Source organism: Micromys minutus (genome assembly GCF_963924665.1).
Source record: "Micromys minutus genome assembly, chromosome: 2".
NCBI lineage: Eukaryota > Metazoa > Chordata > Mammalia > Rodentia > Muridae > Micromys > Micromys minutus.
The window spans coordinates 19,058,167-19,077,596 of NC_137971.1; the positions used below are offsets into that span (position 1 = coordinate 19,058,167).

At 51.3% G+C, this 19,430-nt stretch overlaps 1 protein-coding gene across 1 annotated transcript in view; it reads left to right on the forward strand.

Moving 5' to 3' along the window:
• Nucleotides 1–19,430, forward strand: part of SLIT1 (slit guidance ligand 1) — a gene marked incomplete at its 3' end in the record, with an annotated part of 136,110 nt that overhangs the window by 86,657 nt on the left and 30,023 nt on the right. The window contains exons 5-20 of the mRNA XM_080911469.1: nt 736–807; nt 1,773–1,844; nt 2,239–2,310; nt 2,673–2,836; nt 4,000–4,147; nt 4,575–4,646; nt 5,086–5,157; nt 6,439–6,510; nt 7,344–7,487; nt 14,142–14,305; nt 14,918–14,941; nt 15,076–15,220; nt 16,066–16,140; nt 16,331–16,474; nt 18,671–18,814; nt 19,095–19,261. Of these exons, the coding sequence (XP_080767595.1) occupies nt 736–807; nt 1,773–1,844; nt 2,239–2,310; nt 2,673–2,836; nt 4,000–4,147; nt 4,575–4,646; nt 5,086–5,157; nt 6,439–6,510; nt 7,344–7,487; nt 14,142–14,305; nt 14,918–14,941; nt 15,076–15,220; nt 16,066–16,140; nt 16,331–16,474; nt 18,671–18,814; nt 19,095–19,261 (1,751 nt within the window). The remainder of the gene's footprint in view (nt 1–735; nt 808–1,772; nt 1,845–2,238; nt 2,311–2,672; nt 2,837–3,999; nt 4,148–4,574; nt 4,647–5,085; nt 5,158–6,438; nt 6,511–7,343; nt 7,488–14,141; nt 14,306–14,917; nt 14,942–15,075; nt 15,221–16,065; nt 16,141–16,330; nt 16,475–18,670; nt 18,815–19,094; nt 19,262–19,430) is intronic.

Consider the following 19,430-nt stretch of genomic DNA (forward strand, 5'->3'; position numbering starts at 1 on the left):
CAGGAGCACCTAGTGTTGGCATGTCCTGTTCCTCCTTTCCAAAAGGCTCTCACTTCTGCTGGTGTTCCCTTGAGCATCTATCAATTGCCCACTGATGGCTGTATCATCAATGGCCTCAAAACCAAACAACTACGACAAAAAGGAGAATTGATGATCTGGGTTCGGAAGTAGTTGGGGGTTTATCCTGGGCTTCTCCTGCAATTGCTGGGGTCAGCAGCAGGGAGCTAGCTGGAACTGCACAGTCTGCAGGCAGTGAGCATAGAGCCTCGGTCTGTGGCATGGGTCCCTGAGGGACCCAGCTTTCTTTTGCTGTACTGTCTGTGATCCCCAGAGTAGACATGGAATCAGAACCAGCCTAGTTCAAGACTGGACGAGCCACTTGTTCTGTCTCCTCCAGTAGTCATGGCTCTCTTACTGGAATAAACCGAGGGAAGCCAGAGCCACCGAGGGCCATGGAGAGCAGTTGGGGTTCAACCAACCGTGGAGTCCTGCTAACACTGATCAGAGCTACTGGGAGCTTCTCTCTAACTATCCTCTGCCCAGAGGGGAGGTGACTGGGGACAAATGTCCCAGTGTCTGTCAGGACAGAAGGCTCCTCTCTAACTACCATTTACTCATCCAGCCACAGTTGACAAGTAACCAGATCCCATCCAGTCTCTGGAGTGGGGTTACCGATGAGGCCAGTGCTCCCTTCTTACCCTGACTGGTACCCTCTCTTTCTCTGTTTATCCCCAGGGACCTGAGTGAGAATTCTCTCCAGGCTGTGCCCAGGAAGGCTTTCCGTGGAGCCACAGACCTCAAAAATCTGTGAGTAGAGGCTGGGATGGTCATCCTGGCACATCCTTATCTGTACCACGTGTCCTAAGCCACCTTAGATGTGAGAGTGCCATGCCTTGGTTGTGACTCCGTGTGACAGCCCAGTATGTGCTCAGAGGGTACGCTCTGGGGACTGTGTTGAGGGGAGTATGAACCATAGGGTGCCAGGCCATGTTCCCAGCTGCTAATTCTCCAGTGCGCTCTGGCTTCTTTGGGTTTAGCAGCCGGTTTTAGTCTCTTGTGGTAATACTGCACAAGCTGCTGCAAGTCGGTAACATTACTGAGCCTTCATATATTGTTGGGGGAAACAACGTGCCCCCACAAGCTTATTCTGAGGTTGAAATGAGATGAGGAAATGCGTTACACTCTGTGAGTACTGTTTAAATGCAACAGCTTATTAGTATTCAAATTTATTCTGGTCCAGGCTTACCACCTCCCGAGGTCTGGCTACAAACAGAAATGGCAAATGCCTGGCATGCTTGTCACACACACCCCTCCCATGCCTGTGGCAGACATTGGTAATCGATCAGCACATTCTTTCCCACTGAACTCAGATCACAGCTTCCATTCGCTCTGACAGCAGCACTCCAGGTAGCCAGGGCTAGCCAATCTCACTTGGCATTCAGGGGAACTCTGTCTGCCAGCCCCTGCTGCCACTCCTCCTGGGTGACTTTCATTTGTCAGCTGCCAGCACACTCTAGGTGGTCTCCAAAATGTGAGGGAGGGATGCCGGCTTCCCAGGGGAGATACGGAGCTGGGTAGAGGAATGTAATAGAACTTTTATTTCAATGTATTGTTTTAACTGAAAATAAGAGGAAATTGGCTTTTATTAATAGTTCCTTTGGACTGACACTATTACTCTCTTCTTTGGAAAATAATGGAGTGCACTGTCAAAATGTTTGGCCCCTGCTCTGGGCAACGCTTCCCCCTCCTTACATCACCCCTCTGCCTTACAGACAGCTGGACAAGAACCAGATCAGCTGCATTGAGGAAGGGGCCTTCCGTGCCCTGCGGGGACTGGAGGTTCTGTGAGTAAAACCCAGGGCAGGCCACGGGTGGGGAGCTGATACAGGAAGACCAGTTCAGGGTCACACCTAAGCGACTGTGTAGGTTTTACTGCTCCAAGTCCTCCCAAACAGGAGGTTTGGGTGGCTTCCCATCATGGAGGCTAAGAAGTGGTTCTTCTCGGGGGCATGTGTAAAGTGGCCTTTCTCAGCTCCGGCGCCCTGTCCTCCCAGACTTAGAGCCTTTGGTGTGGCAAGACTGCAGTTACCTGCTCAGCTCTGGGCTGCCCCTCCACCTCCGTACCCAGAGCAGGGCTAGGTACAATGTCACAGCTGTCTTGAGAGACTTGATAGGAGCAGACAGGTCTCCTGTAAATCCCTGCTGGGCAGGTGCTAAATGCCCATCTGTCCCTTTCAGGACCCTGAACAACAACAACATCACCACCATCCCTGTGTCCAGCTTCAACCATATGCCCAAGCTTCGGACCTTGTGAGTCACCTGGGCATTGGGAAGAGGGTGTGGGTGGGGCTGCCCGCCACAGCCCAGGGGCCAGCCAGGGTAGCCAGAGATTTGAGATCCCTGTGCCTTGTGCTTGGTTTTTGCTTGGACAAACAAATGACTTGGTTTTGTCCTTGGAGTTGAGGTGGGTGATCTGAGGCAAAGGACCATGGGAACTCAAGGAGATGAAGCCAGGTCACAGAGCAAGCTGGGAGAGAAAGGAGCCAGGAAGCGGGCAGTCCTGGGTTGGGACTGAATCAAACCCGAGCCCCCCCCCGGGGGGGGAGGGAGGAGGAGGAGGCTGCTGCCGGATCCGTGGGGCTCTGTTGCTGTGAGCTGCTCTCCTCCTGTAGTCGGCTGCACTCCAACCACCTGTTCTGTGACTGTCACCTGGCCTGGCTCTCACAGTGGCTGAGACAGAGGCCCACCATTGGGCTCTTCACCCAGTGCTCTGGGCCCGCCAGCCTTCGGGGCCTCAATGTGGCAGAGGTGCAGAAGAGCGAGTTCAGCTGCTCAGGTGGGTGCCATGCCCTTTGCTTGCACGTCATCCTGACTGCTGCTTCCTTCTGCCCCTCCTCTTGTTTACAAGGAGCACCTGCAATCCCTCACTGATATCTGTTCACCATCTGCCCCCCATCTCTGGTCTGTGTCACCCTTCCCTTCCCCCACCCATGTTTTCCTTTCCGTTTTCATACATCTTTCTTTCATTTTTTCCTATGCCCTCCGTTCCTCCATTATCTCTCCCCTTCTGTCCTGTTCTCTGGCCCCTCTGCCTCCACCCCATGCCTTCTCCGGCTCCATATACCAGTCACTCCCTTTCCTCCCCTTCCTCTTTCTTCCTTCTAGTGACACCCTGTCACCCACTGCTTCACGGCAGCCACAATAAATGGATTGCTCCCCTTGGCTTCCAGGATGGGGAAGGTCAGGACTCAGCCCCTCTGAGGAGTGAATGTACTAAAGATGGTATCGTCCCAAAGTGGGATGCTATTCAGCAATTAGTAGGGCAAAGTTCTTCATAACAGTGTGAATCTCAGAGCCCTTATAAGTGGAGAAGACCCTCCCGGTGATGCCATGGAAGTCATGGATCTTAGGTTCTGCATCTCAGAACAGCAGTGCCCTTCGGGCGGGGGCTAGGGGAACCTTCCTGGGGCTAGAAGTGTGTCTGGGTAGAATGTTGATCAGCCGAGCATTTAAAGCAGTGAGATTCGAGTATGTATTATACCTGTGTGTAAAAGCCCAAGCTCTGACATCACACAGTGGTCTTGGCCCCCATTTTGACACTTAGTCATCAATTTCCACTGGGTAACGGGTGCCACAGGCACAGGTGATGATAGACCAGACTACTCCTCCAGGGGCAGTGCGGGAGGGTTCTGGTTCGAGCACAAAGCAGGTGCTCAATAAACACAGCTCCCGTGGATATGGGGATCCTGGCTCTGGAAGGCTGGGTAATTTGGAGCTTCAGAATGCTAGAATTAAAATTTCTAGCATAGGAATCAGCTTCAAGAGCCTCATTTCAAGGACCCTAAGCACACCAGTGTGTTCTCTTGTTTTTGCACCCCTGGGGAGCTCCTGTGAATGAGCCTCCTCCACAGACTGTGTCCCTCTGCTCTCCATAGCAGCAGATCTGGAGGGGGAGCAGTAATGTGAGACCCGCTGATGTCACACCTACTGTCTCTGCAGGCCAGGGGGAGGCTGCACAAGTACCTGCCTGCACCCTCTCTTCCGGTTCCTGCCCAGCCATGTGCAGTTGTAGCAGCGGAATCGTGGACTGCCGGGGCAAAGGCCTCACTGCCATCCCTGCTAACCTTCCTGAGACCATGACCGAGATGTGAGTGCAGGCTCCGGAACAGAGCTTCTGCTGTTCAGCCAAGTTCTCTCCACCAATGAAGTGGGGGTGGCAGGGGGAGGGGGGCCATCCAGAGCTTCCCTGCGTTTCTCAAGGACAAATAGAGAAATGCTGCCTTGAGCAAGCTGAGCTCCCTGTAGAAGGCTGGGAAGTTCCTAAGCACTGAGGAGAGGAAGTCCACACCCAACCCAGTCGCATGGGGCTGCCCCCATAGGTTTTTTAGTGTAGCATCACCATGGAGGGGTCCCTTCAGCCACAGAAGGCTAAGATAGGGATTCGGTGGCCCCAGATCACAGTGTGTGTCCATCTCCCTGCCAAACATTGGCCCCACAGGGGAAGGGGTTACAGGGACCAGTGGTGTGTTACTAAGAATGACCCTTAGTAACAACTTCTCACACTCTTTCTGCAGCCGTCTGGAGCTGAATGGTATCAAATCCATCCCACCAGGAGCCTTCTCTCCCTACAGAAAGCTACGCAGGATGTGAGCGCTAGACTTTTCTGGCTGTGTCCAGCTGTCCAGAGGAAGAGACTGGGCCAGACGTGTCTCTGCCTAGGCACAGACCTTGACTCAGACTTGGCCTGGTCTTCCTGCATCAGGGCTGTTGTCTGGACTATGGGATGGTAGAGTAGCTGGGAGGCCCAAATGGGGAAACCAAGTTGAAGCCTGGCCCACGTCTAAAACTACTTGTCACTTATCAGGCAGTGGGAAGCCAGTGGGACAGTGAAATGGTCTTAGGGCCCAGCCAGAATGTCCCTTCCTGAGCAGGAGGGACAGAGAAAGAGTAGCTGGTGGGTGTTCACCTGTATGGGCAGCTGGCCTTTTTATTTTTAAAGAACCTCCATCCCCCATGCGATTGGGAGATGGCAAGACCAGCTGTCAGCCTTGGGGTGCAGCCACCTTCTCCCTGCTCCCCTTGCAGAGACCTGAGCAACAACCAGATTGCTGAGATTGCACCCGACGCCTTCCAAGGCCTCCGCTCCTTGAATTCCCTGTGAGTAGAACGCCCAGGTCTGGGGGGCTCTGTAGCGGGTCAAGCTCCTGATGGTCCAGAGCCCTTCGATGCTCTCAGACACTGGGCAGTACAGACACACGACTCAATGGCCTAGTGGCAAGCGGAATGGAACGAACCACAGCCAGAGAAGAAAGGAGGCTGTCAGCTCCCTGCGTACCTTCTTTTGTCGTAGAGGTTCTGCCGGCTGTGAACGGTGCCTAAGCATGCACTGGCAACGGCCCCTGTGATCAGACCATCCGTGGCCTGTGGGGTTTTATTTTTCCTCCCGTGAGATATGAATACAGTTACCTTACATTGGACCATGTCGGTTTGCAAGAGACCAAAGGTCCATTTCAGCAGATCCCTATCACTTCCGGGGTCAAGGCCAGCTTCCTACTCTCCAGGAAACTGCGTGCTGGGTTCAGACACTCCAGCCTTCTGTTGTCTGTTTCCAGCATCGTCAGCCCTGGCCTTGTCTTTCTGCCCCGTTTCTCCTCTAGTCCATCTCTACCCTGCAGCTCCCAGCACAGCGTGGGGACAGACATCCGACCAAGTCTCCAGTCTGGCTGTCGTCCTGTAGACTGCCATCTAGTTCCCTCCCCCATTCAAGTCATCTTCTTACGTGGTCCCACGTGGTCCTTTCCACGGGACCTTTACCCCTACCATGCCCACCTGTGGGAAGAATCTCCAAGCCATATCTGAGTAGACAGCATGCAGGCTTTTCACTCTGACTGATTACACCAGGAGTGAAATGTACGCTCCTTACTCTGCATGATTTTCCCTCTCCCCGCCCTCTTGTTATGCACAGGATTCATTCATGCTCAGTGTGGAAAACTTTGCAAATATCAACGGGTAAAAATAACACCACTTGCAATCCCACCACCTATCACACATGCTGTCTGCCATTCTATTCCTCCCCCACCATGTCTCTCCAAAAAGTACGTTCACCCTTCCTTTGCAGAGACTGTGTCTCCTTTGCATCTGAGACTGAATTACTTTTTCGTAAGGTCCTTCGGAAGGTCACCTCTGCAGACTTCTGTGGGGTCCAGTGGGGGTGGGGAAGGGCGGAGGGTGAATACAGGAACAAAATGACACCCCACCCGATCTGCAGAAATCTAGCCTATGAGGAGGGTACCTTCCTGCCAACCGGAGATGGGCCGCTTGTAGACTCATTACTGCCACCTGCTGGCAGGATGTTATAGTAACCGTATTGGTGGAGAGGCTGCCTGTGGGCTTAGCAAAGCTGCCTTCTGACCTCCCTTTCTGCTCCCTTTTCTCCAGGGTCCTCTATGGCAACAAGATTACAGACCTGCCCCGAGGTGTATTTGGAGGACTGTACACCCTCCAGCTGCTGTAAGGAACGATTCTAGGATATCCTTGGGCCCACATCCCTAAGGTTTCCCAGAGACACAAACCCCCATCTCTCTGTTCTTTGCCATTGGTTTCAGATGCTATCTGATGATAGTCTTAGCTTTGGGGTTGGTAGAAGCTAAGGTCTGTTAATATAGCCCAAAAGTTTGACCTGATTAGTACTCAGAGTGTCAGGTTAGGTACTGAGGTGGGAACAGCTCAAGAGAATTTGTCTCTGGATCGTCAATATTCCAGTTCTCCTTAATCAGTTGTGAACTGAAGTCCCAGTCAGACCACCAGCCTTGTATAATTTTTAACATTGGGGTATGACTTTTTCTGGGAACTTCAGTTCACAACACACTTAGAGTACACGACTCACCCAAGACAGGAACATGAAGACAGTCTGCCTCAGGAAGGCTATGCAGCCAGATTTGGAGATTGAGGCAGGTTCAGAGCTGTTTGTTGGCTATCAGAACCCAGAGGCTCATGAGATGTGATCTGTGATCCTTGGGAACAAGGACATCTCTTGCAAGGGTCCCTGGGTCAGCTCTGCCTCCTGGAGTCAAGGGAATTCAGGCCAGGAATCTAGCCCTAGACAATACTATACTGAAACAGCCCCGTGTGTGCATGGGGACCCCGTGGGACTCTGGGAAGGATGAATCTCTCTGCCCCTTTGCTTTCTTGCGGTCAACTTGGAGACCCAGCATGTGGACCGAGATGGAGAAGGCACTGTGGAGTGGTCTGAGAGCAACAGTGTCCAGGGCCAGGATGGTGCAGGGCATGTGACGGGTCAGGCCTTGCCCCTCCTTTACCTCCCAGCCTGGCTCTGCCTACAGGCTTCTGAATGCCAACAAGATCAACTGCATCCGGCCTGATGCCTTCCAGGACCTGCAGAACCTCTCTCTGCTCTCCCTGTATGACAACAAGATTCAGAGTCTCGCCAAGGGCACCTTCACCTCCCTGCGGGCCATCCAGACACTGTGAGCTCCCCTTCTTCCTGTTTCTCTCTCCCCCAGCAGGTGGGCCTAGTGTGATTACAACATTGGGGTGCAAGTATCGGCCTCTCCTAGGCTACTGTGTACAGTGAGGTGTCCTCCCACTGAGGAAAGATGTCTACAGACTCTTGAATGATCCTGGGTCACAGATCAGTGAAGACTTGTTGGCTGGGTGACCCTAGGACAAGTTAATTCACTCCTCTGGGCCTTCCTTTTATCTCTCCATAACGCAAGGGCATCTTTACACAGCTGTTATGAGATTTACAGGTGTTTACAATATGATAAGTGCACAGAGTTGTTGGCTAGATGCCAGCTGACGTTTACTAATGGCAACGTTAACATCATCTCTGGATTCTAAGCCGTGTTTCCACATTAACAGCTCTGTGTTCTCACCGATGACATATCATTTAATCAGCAACACGTTCTTTTCTTGGAAGTTCATTAAGTAATGGTGTACCTGGAGACTGGTAATGCTGAGTCTGATGGGAAACAGAAAAATCAGAAAGCACTGAACCTAGTCTCCTGCAAGCTGTGCTCCCTTGCTGTAGAATGCAGTGCTCCCTTGCTGTAGAGGAGCGTTGTGCTTGCTCCCTGTGGAGATCTGTACTCCCTTGCTGTGGAGAGATGTGTTCCTCTGCTGTGTAATGCTGAACTCCCTAACTATGGAATGTTGTGCTTCCTCAGTGTGGAGAGCCGTGCTCCTGGCTGTGGAGAGCTGTGCTCCCTTGCCATGGAGACTTAGAATCAAAGCAAAAGTGGTAGAGTAAAGCCCTAAGTGGCTCATTACCAGCTTTAAAACCAGCCTTGTCTTCCTTCACCCATCTTTTCCACACCACCCAAACTGGTTGGAAGCAAATGCCAGCCATTGTCTGTCCTCTGTCTCTGGCCTCTGAGTCTCTGCAAGACTCAGATTCTTAAGCAATACAGCCACAAGGACCAGGGTGTTGCAGTAAATATTAAAAGAATGGCATAACCTTTTATCGCCCCCCCTATCCCTGTCTCACTCCATGGACACTGCTCTAGTGCACAGTATTAACACACGGTCTGCAAGCCGCCCTCTCCACACGGTTCCCTTCCCAGGCGATTCACACGGCCCGCCCTGTTGCTTCTGTCCAGGGTGCATATGACCACCCCAGTGTGTTCCAGTTCTCCACCACCCGGCATGGAGTGCCAAGTGGTGTGGGGACTGAATGTGTGTGCTCAACCCTGCACTAGAGTGGTGTCCACGGAGTGAGACTGCGGGGGCCGATAAAAGGTTAGGCCATTTTTATTGTTTACTGCAGCCCTGGGGATATAGGTCAGGGTCGAAGTGCTTGGCTGGCATGCATAGGGCCTGGGTTCTATTCTCAGCACCGCAAAACAAGCAAAACCTGCAAGGCGGGTAGCGAGTCTGAAAACCTAATAGCCAATACTGTGATACCGTCAAACAGTTAGGTCAGCATTTGAACTTCTGCCTGTCTCGGGTGTGTCAGACAAATCCTCATTCTCTGTTAGAATCAAGATATGATGTGGCCTTTGCAAAAGGACTGGTGTGTTTCTAACGCCGTTCTTCATCTCTGGACATGTGTCAGCTTCTTCCCTCCTCAATGTGGCAGGAAATGCTTCACACAAGCAACCGAGGAAGAAAGACTTATCTTGCCTTGTTATTTCAGACGGTTGGGTCCGTGGTCACTGGGTTCATGGAGATGGAAGCATATGGCAAAGAAGCTTCATGTCAGGATGGAGAAAGAGGGAGGGAGGGAGGGAAGAATGGAAGGAGCGGGGAGGGGAGGAGAGAACACCCTAGAAAGCTAGTGAAGTGGTTCATCAGGCAAAAATCACTTGCCACCAAAACTGATGTCTTAAGTTCAGTCCCTGTGAACATGGTGGAAGAGACTGACTCCTACTGGTTGTCCACAGATGTGCCATGCACATGTGTCCCTCCAAATAAATCAGCTCTAAAATTAACAGACACCCCTGGGAGACGATTGCCAGCGACTCTTAGCCAACCGGCATGAGTTCCTGAAGTTTTTGCCCCTCCCCAAACAGTGGAGACCAAAACTTCAGCAGAGCCTGGGACCACTTCCCATGGGAACTATAACAAGGGGTCCTCCAATGCCTTCATCCCCTGTCATTCATTCATAGGTGACACTTCAGCATTTGCTCTGTCACACTGGAAATATGTCACCATGTTACAAATGCCCCTGGCCTCTGTATGTCCTTCTAGAATGAATATTGGATCTAGGAGCTTGGTCAGTTTTGTGTTTGATTGACAGACAATAGATGACTTCTTGGCAAGAGGCTTTCTGAAGCATGAGATGTCTGTCTGGTTCCCTTTCCCCCCACTTAAATGAAACAACCATTGACCTCCGTGGTGGTTAAGTTCATTGTCAGCTGACAGGATTTATAATCACCGTGGAAACACACAGCAGGATATGTCTATGAAGGTGTTTCCAGAAAGGTTAAACGGAGGTGGGAAACCCCACCCTGAATGTGGGTGACATTCTTCTCTCTTCGCTTCCTGGCTTCCGGTGACCCCGATTTTTTTCCCACTGCCATACAGTCCTACCAGTGTGGACTTCATCCTTCTTAAAGCTGTTGGGGGGGGGGAGGCAGGGACCAAAACCAAAATCAAACCCTTTCTTCCTTCCTTTGATTGGTTTTGTCTGGAAGAAGAGCCACTAACTATGGACAGCCTCAGTGGCTTTTGCTGAATCAGGGTCCTGAGGCGATGATTCTGGAAGCCCAGTCTTAGGCATTCACTGCTGCTGCTGTGGTTGGTCATTAATTAAGAGTCCTTAGGCCATGGCTGGGGTATTCCCTCAGAGAGGTTCACCTGCTAGCTGCTTAAACTCAGGTCCTCTGCTCCCCTCCTGCTCATTAGGACCTGTCTGGATGTGTTGATGTGGGCCAGGTATCCTGTACATAACGGGCACTGTTGATACCCTCCTGTGGCCTCTGTGGTCGGAGTGGTCCCTGATGGTGCTGCTCAGCCGTAGACAACATCTGTGTGAGGCTGAACAGGTTGAGTTAAACGTATGACACCCACTCCCTGGGGACCCTGCACAGCAGTCGATGTCGGCCACAAGGACAAACTCATTAAGCACACGTGCACCTGCAGCCTGACTCCTGCTAATTAATTTACTTACAGCCAGTGAGAGGAGTGAGCTGTCCATGGGGAACCTCACAGAACATGTGGAATTAGAGGTTACAGCAAGAGATGGGTAGGATGGTTGTTCTCAGTCACTGGCAGAGTCTTGGCAGACACGTGCTAAAAGGGTGCAATGGATTGAACTGGCGCACAGGGAGCCTTGGGGTGAGGGATGGGATGGAGGACTCAGGTTCTTTGAGTGCATTATCTTGCCTTACAGCAGTGGCCCGGTGCAAGCAGGGCCCACTGGCTGTATTTTTATTCAGAGGAAATTGAGGCGGAGGATGCCCTGAGATCCCCCACAAGGTTGAACAACTAGCGGGTCTCATCATTTTTAAATGGCTGATTCCCTCATCTGTACTTCTGTAGAACAGACTTCTCTAAAGCTGGAAAGCAAAGCTAGACTTCCATAAATAACTAATTTGGAACCAGAGCAAAAGACATGCAAACCTGAGCTACTGCCCACCTCCTCTTCCTATAGCTAGGGGCAGTCCAGCACCTTGGCTAAGTGCACAGGCAAACTCACCATCCTGAGAGTTGCTCGATCCACCCACGGCACCAAGGTTTATGAGCTACAGAACTGCGGTACTTTGCTTGCTGTGGTTTTGCTGACCCAGACATAACAAGTTGAGCAAAACACTGGATGCCCATTGCTTTGGGCTGTTCATGAAGCTGATCACTGGGGACCAAGAGTCCATGCTCAGTGTGGGCAACAAATGAAGTTGTTGACTCACAATTCAAACCAACAAGCCAATATATAACTCACACATAAAGTCTCCTTATTCTAAGAGAGAAACTCAGCGGCTCAGTAAATCCACAAAGCCGTTCACAGATTCAACGCTGGAATGTTTCCGTCAGGCTCCCTGATTTCTTGTGCCCATTTCCAGCTCAGCCCCAGGCAGCCACCACGCTGTGTTCCCATCTGAGGACTGCCCTTTTCTGGCTGTTTTATAAAGCGGAGTCACGCAACAGGTTACCTTTGGTAACTGACTTCTTTCATGTCGTGTGATTTTTTTGGGGGCTGTTGAATCTTGGGTATTTCATCCTTGATCTGACTCATAAGAAAACAGAGACAGAGGAGGGGTCTAGTTATCGACAAAGAATTCTTCAAGGGTATCAGAGTAGCCACGTTCACTCCACCCGGATGAAGTCCTTTTGGGTCATTTCCAGCTACAACTGTTGCTGTCTGTGCTGGCTTATAGCTCATGGTTCCCTCTCTTCCCAGAATGAGTTTACTGTTAAGTCAAGAAGCTGCCAGGGGCCTATAGCACCTCACCCTTTCTCCACCGCAGCACCATGCCATGTCCAGAATCACCCCAACTTCATCAACATCTTGCAATGTGTGTTTTCTGAAATTGTCTGATTATAGCCATGCTGTGGATATGAAGTGGTATCTCACTGAGACTTCAAAGCCAGCATTTCCCTAATGATGAATATTGTTCACCAGAGTGTTTGTTGCCAGGGGCTTCTTTCTCCCTGTCATTCCTTACCTGCGAGGAGATTCAGATCTGTCTCTTTCCACTGTCAGAGTGTCTGCTGCAGTCAGTGTGTAGCTACAGGGGCACATAGATCCAGGTTTGTCTTTAATGCTGGAAAATGTCCTTCTGTCCTCCCCAGCTGCATGCCCCTTGAAATTGTTAATATGCATATATTAATGATATATAATATATTATATATATTTATATGATTATATATTAACTATACACACACACACACACACACACACACACACATATATATATATATATACATATATATATATATATGTACATATATATACCGTCCAATTTGAGGATGGCGTATTGCTCAGTGGTATTTTTCTTACCCAGCTTCTAACAAAACCCTGGATTCATTCTCCAGCAGAGCACACACACAATACACACAAATCCAACTCATGTCAAAACTTTCAAACTTGTACTGAAACCACTCGTGACCTGTGGGCAGCTCAAGTTTGCTAGGTTGTTGAATACCGGAACAACTCATTCTCAAAAACCTCACATTCTGCCGAGCTCCTAGCCTGTCAAATTGATTGCAGAGTACTGTCTGCCCAGGTCATCCGTCCAGCACGGCAGGGGGGAGAGGGTAACTAGGGCATAGATTGGGGCAAGGGGAAGCTGGAAGGTCCCCTTAGCTGCCCCTAAATCCTGCCATGTTTCAAACGGTTCAATCTGCCTGACAAGTCAGCATCGCAATCCTCTTGCCCACTGAGCGGATACAGAGGCAGGGGAAGGACCAGGAGACAAGAGATGAAGATGCAGACAGGCAAGGAGAGAGAAAGCTGGGTCAGCGCAGACCCTGCTCAGCACCCCAGGGCCAAAAGACTTGGCAGAGGAGGTGATGGGTGGGAGAGAGGGTGTCCAAAGTCTAGACTGAGCTTGGTGCAGACCCTGGACCAGGGTCACACTTAGGCTTTGAGAGCTCCGCAGTTCCTAGCAGGGGACTGTGCTGGGCCTCACAAGCATTATGGCTTGGATGAATACTCTCAGATGGAGACGCAGCCCTGCTCTGATCCTACGTCCCTTCACACCTCGTTCCATCCTGTGTGTACAAGTTCTGACTCAATGGTGGGAGCTGGGACAGGGACAGGGACAGGGGATAGTGTTCCCTGGCTGTCTTTATTCTGACGATCCTCTCTGCAAGACACGCTCAGTGGACAGGGCCCAGCGTATTTCAGCAGTGGTGGGTCTGGGCCTGACAGAGGGGTGTCTCAGTGATTAAGTGTGATTACTGTTCCCATGGAGGAGGGGTTCCGCTCCTCATCCCACACCGGGCGAACCGTCATCATCTCTGCCCTCCTCAGGCACCTGCACACATGTGCCCATGCCCCCCCCCACACACACACACGTACATATAGTTTAAAATGAAATGAATCTTTTAAAACAAGAACCGGTGGCTGACTTGCTGGGGGTGTGGCGCAAAGGGTAGGGGCCACCATTGTTAGCTGCTCCCCACACCTTCGCTTTCTTACTCGACACAGGCAGCTGAATGAGCCTCTGCAGTAGCTACCTGTTGCCGGTCTGCCCTGAGGTGAAAGACTGCTAGAAACCCATCATGGAAGGGTTCAGATGTTGCTTGGGTTAGGAATGGTGGCTCTAGGTGGAACTGGGATGCAGACAGACCCACCCTCCCTACCCTGGTCCCACTGACTTTCAGCATGGCAGCTATATGGGGGTGGGCTGCCTGAGGCTGTAAGAGGCAAAGAATCCCAGATCACAGCCATGGGGAGGCCCAGAGGCCATGTCTGACTAGGTGATCTGTCCCCTAGGCTGGTCTGCCAGTCTGTCCACCCCCTTCTCTCCTCATCCTTGCTCATGAGATTGCAGGGAGCTGCGGTTCTCCACTAAAGAGCCCTTCCTTTGCGAACTGGACAAAGACAGAGGGGTGTACACTGGCAATCCCCATGGCTAGCACTGCCTTTCTTGAGACCACAAGCAGTGACTTAGTCCCAGATGATTCCAGGTATAGGGCAGCAACCCTGGTCTCTGACGCCCATCTGTTCCTTTGGGCAGGCATCTGGCCCAGAACCCTTTCATCTGTGACTGTAACCTCAAGTGGCTGGCAGACTTCTTACGTACCAACCCCATCGAGACAACTGGAGCCCGCTGTGCCAGCCCTCGGCGCCTCGCTAACAAGCGTATCGGGCAGATCAAAAGCAAGAAGTTCCGGTGCTCGGGTAAGGGCCACCTGCGTATCTCCAGCGAGCCCGGGGACTAGGAATATGACCTGGTGTTCTTTACAAAGATGTACTTTGGAACCTGCTAAAGGTGGTGTGGACCCAGCATTGGATGGGATGGTTCCTCTGTCTCGCACCTCACTTTACTGGGGACTTGGAGCGGTTGGCTCAGTGATGCTGTGGAGGGAGAGCTTCCCATCCCTATCCTCCAGGCCAGCTCTTCTGTGTGTTACTGTGTCCAAGGCTTAAGGATCATCTAAGTGACCCTGCTAGAACCTAGATGGAGAAGTGGCCTCAGCAGGTGCAGCCTATTTGGCATCTGGTTGTGGGCAGTTTGGGTCAACTTCTGTACCTGGGTGTTTGGTCCAGGAGCCTAGGGCCACCCCTGCCTTAACCCCATCAGCATAGTGCTCGTGTGTGTTGTGCAAATGACAGATGTAGTTGGCCTGGGGACATGAGTGGTCTGAACAAAGACTTTCTACATAAGAAAAGTGGGCCGAGGAGAGGCCGTCTCAGGCAGTGCCCCAATTTTATTCCTGGGGTGCCTTCCACAGGGCCTGGGCCTGCCCTGATTACTCCTATAGCCTGGTGCATTTGCTTTTTTCTCCCCAGCCAAAGAACAGTACTTCATTCCAGGTAAGAGGAGTGGGGGACATTGGGGGACGGTAGCGAGCTGGGGGTAGGGGTGGGTGTGTCTACAGTAGAGGGAAAGCAGGGGTGGGGCGTGGGGGTCTACTCAGGCCCTCAGCTCTGTCACACTCTCACCACAGGGACGGAGGATTACCATCTGAACAGCGAGTGTACCAGTGACGTGGCGTGCCCCCACAAGTGCCGCTGTGAGGCTGGTGTGGTGGAGTGCTCTGGCCTGAAGCTCTCTAAGATCCCTGAGCGAATCCCCCAGTCCACGACTGAACTGTGAGCCCCGAGCTGCCCACCCTCCCCCTGTACCTGGCACCCACTCACCTACCTGGGTCTCCGTAGGGCTCCCTTTCCAGCCAGCTCTGTGTGAGGGATCATGGGAGACACTGGCTGGAGCACGCCAGCTCATAGTTTTGGGAAGATACAGCCCCTCATCCATGGCCTCTGCTCTTGCTTCCCTGCCTCCTGGGAGAAGTCTTAGGCTTCCAGGATTGGTCCCCAGCCTGACGCAGGACTGGCTTCCCTTAAGAATGGTTCACAAGGAGACAGGAATCCATGATCTCAAGCTGGGGTTTAAGTCATCCCTTAACTGCTGATTTTCTTTATCTAAAAGTTTGAATTTCTGTTCCCATGACTGCATATGTAAAATTCCACACACATTTCACTTTTATGTATGCAAATTTTTTATTACTTCTTTTTTTTCCAAGCAGTTATTATTTAGTGCATGCGTGCATGTGTCCCTGTGCATGCGTATGCATGCGTGTGTGTGTGTGTGTGTGTGTGTGTGTGTGTGTGTGTGCGCGCGCGCGCACGTGCATGTGTGTGTTTTCATGTCATGGCACCAGCTTTTCTGAGTCAATTCTCTGTTCCTCAGTGTAGAGGAGGATAGAACTCACGTAGCAAGCATCTTTACTAAAACGATGTGCTGTCCCTTCATTACATTTTCAATTAAAAAACAAAACTCATTTACCACCACTGCCCCTTTTTGCCCGGCGCCAGGTCCAGCTTTCCTTTGAGATGGGCTCGGTCGGTCTTCTGTGTGCACGCCATCATCTCTGTGTGAAAAGTGTGTTCAGGTTGATGACATATGTGTGCTTTTGTTCTGTTCTCGCCTTTCACAGACGACTGAACAACAATGAGATTTCCATCCTGGAGGCCACTGGCTTGTTTAAGAAACTCTCACATCTGAAGAAAATGTGAGTTTCCCACTGGTGGGAAGGTGCCGGTCAAGATGCTGGCACGGGACGGAAAGGCAAGGGTAGTGTGCAGAGCACCCACTGGGAGCAGGGGTTCCCGCATTTGGAGGTAGTGAGTACAGTGAGGGAGGACACTAAGGGAGCACTCCTGGATGCAGAGGACTCACAGTCCTCCTCTCTCCTCCCCCAGAAACCTGAGCAATAACAAGGTGTCCGAGATCGAAGATGGGACATTTGAGGGCGCTGCCTCCGTCAGCGAGCTGCACCTGACCGCCAACCAGTTGGAATCCATCAGAAGCGGCATGTTCCGGGGTCTAGATGGCTTGCGGACCCTGTGAGTGAGTGGGGCTAGGGGCACACAGACAGCCACAGCATGGGCTTCCCCCAGTCTTTACTGGCAGGAAGGCGGGAACCCTGAGGGGCCTGTCCAGTAGGACAGACAACCTCATGTTCGTTACTGAAAACAATCCTCACGTCCTTGGGAAGTGGACTTGCCCCTGGCAAGGGGGCGAAGAGATTGGACCCCTCCCTATCAATGCCCTGTGGTCAAGACTACTGGTATTTTGGGGGGGATATGCTTAGAAGTGACCAGAACAGCCACAAGAGGGGTGGCTGGCTGTGAGGAGACCCTGTTTGTGTAGATGTCAGAGCAGAGATGTCCCTGGGAATTCTGGACTCTGTGGCTTGGAGCCAGCCACTCCCAGCCTTAGGAACCCACTGGAGTCTTACAGCCATCACCCCTCCATGACCACCACAGATCTCCCTTGCTCAGGCAGCACTGGCTTCTCAGTGTCCAGGAGAGGGAGGCTATGTCCTGCTGGTCTCCACAGATGTCCCCTGTCTTATGCTGCCCAGCTCAGAGTCACTTGTGGCTGTGGGACACACTGCATCTGAACTCATTTTAATAAAGATGGGCAGTGCCTGCCATTCCAAAAACACAGGCCTCGGAGCCACCTGCCTGGGTTTAAGTCCCAGACATGGAACAGAGTAGAGTGTTATCATCTGAAGTTCATAATGTAAATGTATGTGGGGTGCGTGGGGAGTTTTGTGAATGGGGGTCCAATCAGGGCGCTGTTTCTCAGCTCAGTTTTTCCAAATTCCCAGTCTGCTCCTGTTTAGCTAGTCTCTTCCCTCTTACATCTGCCCAGTCCCTCTTGGGTGCTGGGGGAGATGTAACCAGTCATGTGTGTTCTTCTGAGGAAGGCCAGTGAGGAGGGACATGGGAAGGGTTAGTGTGGGGACAGAGGTGGCAAAAACCCAAGAGGGACTGTGAAGTGTCTAGAACCCCAGGGCTATCCAGTGTCATGGTTGGCATTGATAGTAGTTCTTCCTATGCTTTTACTACATATAACTTTATACTTACAAGCATATAATACACACATGCACATACATACAGGTCACTAGATAAACCTGTATAACCATGATCTCAATCTATGCCATACATATAACCCGTTTTCCCCAAATTCTTACTGTCTACTTTACCACCACCATCATCATCATCACCAACATCATCATCATCAGAACATCTAATCAGCTGCAGGGATTACATACCTGTAATTTCAGCATGCTGTTTATTTTGTATGTGTGTGTGTGTATACACACATATATATTTATATATATGTAAACATATGCATACATACATACACGCACACACACATATAGAGATAAATAATAAATAAATATAAGAAAATATATAAAAGCTCCTTCTCTTCTGTTTCTTCTTCATGTGTTCTCCGTGTAACACGGTTAATCCTGAGTCTGTGGCTGTCCTGCCTCAGTCTCCCAAGTTCTGTGATCATATGAAACATAATTATATGTAATGACTAGACGCTTAGGCTGTTTTAGATTCTGTCTTGAAAAATGCTGCGATTGTGACCATCACTCCAAGTTCTGCGCACATCCCCCAGTAGTCATGACGTGAAGTCTTGAAAGTGGACCATCCAGTGGAAACAGAAAGTGTCTTTGCAGATGGTGGGGCAGCTTGGCAACCATACTTCCCGAGCGGTCTCCCTTGTTGTCTTGCCAACCATGTGTGCCCATCTTCCTGCTGTGGTCCAGGCTGGCTTTGCGATGATTATGTTTTAATTTCTTCTCCAATTTGACAGGCAGAAACTGGCTGTTCTTTAGGTGTCCTTGACTGCTGGCTAATCAGTCTGACATGCTTCATGCGTGTCCACAGTCCATTTAAATGTCTCTGGGAATCGCCCACTCTGTGCTGGCTTGGTTTCCGCTCCTGGTTTTGGCTGGGGATGGGAATTAATGGGGTCTCGGAGGGTGAGGAAAGACATTGTTCCAGACAGAGATGAGAAGGAAAGACATCTGAGTAGCACTAACTATGGCTGTCCCGTGAACACAGGGACCCTAGCAGGTGTCAGTGTGAGAAAATGGCCGGACCTGGAGACACCCTTTCATAGCTGTTTGGAAGCCACTGATGGTTTTTAAGCTGAGAAGTGGCTTTCAATCTCTTGAGGGAGACTTTAGTGAGTCATTGAGGGGTCCTACCTCTTCTCTCATCACCCCTCCTCCCCAGGATGCTGAGGAACAACCGTATCAGCTGCATCCACAATGACAGCTTCACCGGGCTGCGCAACGTGCGGCTCCTGTCTCTTTACGACAATCACATCACCACCATCTCCCCGGGAGCCTTTGACACCCTCCAGGCCCTGTCCACACTGTAAGTCTCAGCCTTGGAGGACAGATGGGTTGGTGGCTCAGGCTGGGAAAAGCCTGCCTATTGCCCCAGCAGCAGGAGGGACTTCTTGGGTCTTACTTTTGAAGAGCGCCTTCATGGGTCCTTCTGGTTCTTTCCATTGCTAGTTCTTTCTCTGGTCCTAGAGGTTGGTCACTTAGGAGATTATTAGCTGTCTGGGGGCTGCGTGGTCAGAAGAGGGCCCTGCCAGGCTCACTGAGAGTTAGAAAAGCGCCTTCATGACCGCACGCCATGCCCCTTCCAGAAACCTCCTGGCCAACCCATTCAGCTGTAACTGCCAGCTGGCCTGGTTGGGCGACTGGCTTCGGAAGAGGAAAATTGTGACAGGAAACCCTCGATGTCAGAACCCAGACTTCCTGCGGCAGATTCCTCTGCAAGATGTGGCCTTCCCTGACTTCAGGTGTGAGGAAGGTAACTTGTGGGCCGTTCAGCAGGGATAGGATGGGGCGTGACAGAGGAGCTGGCCAGGCAGCACTCTAGTGGGCACTGGGGACGGAATAGGAGACTCTTGCTTGGAGCTGCCGCTGAGTAGTTGTTGATATATGTGCATTTACATATATGTGTATAATATGCATGTATA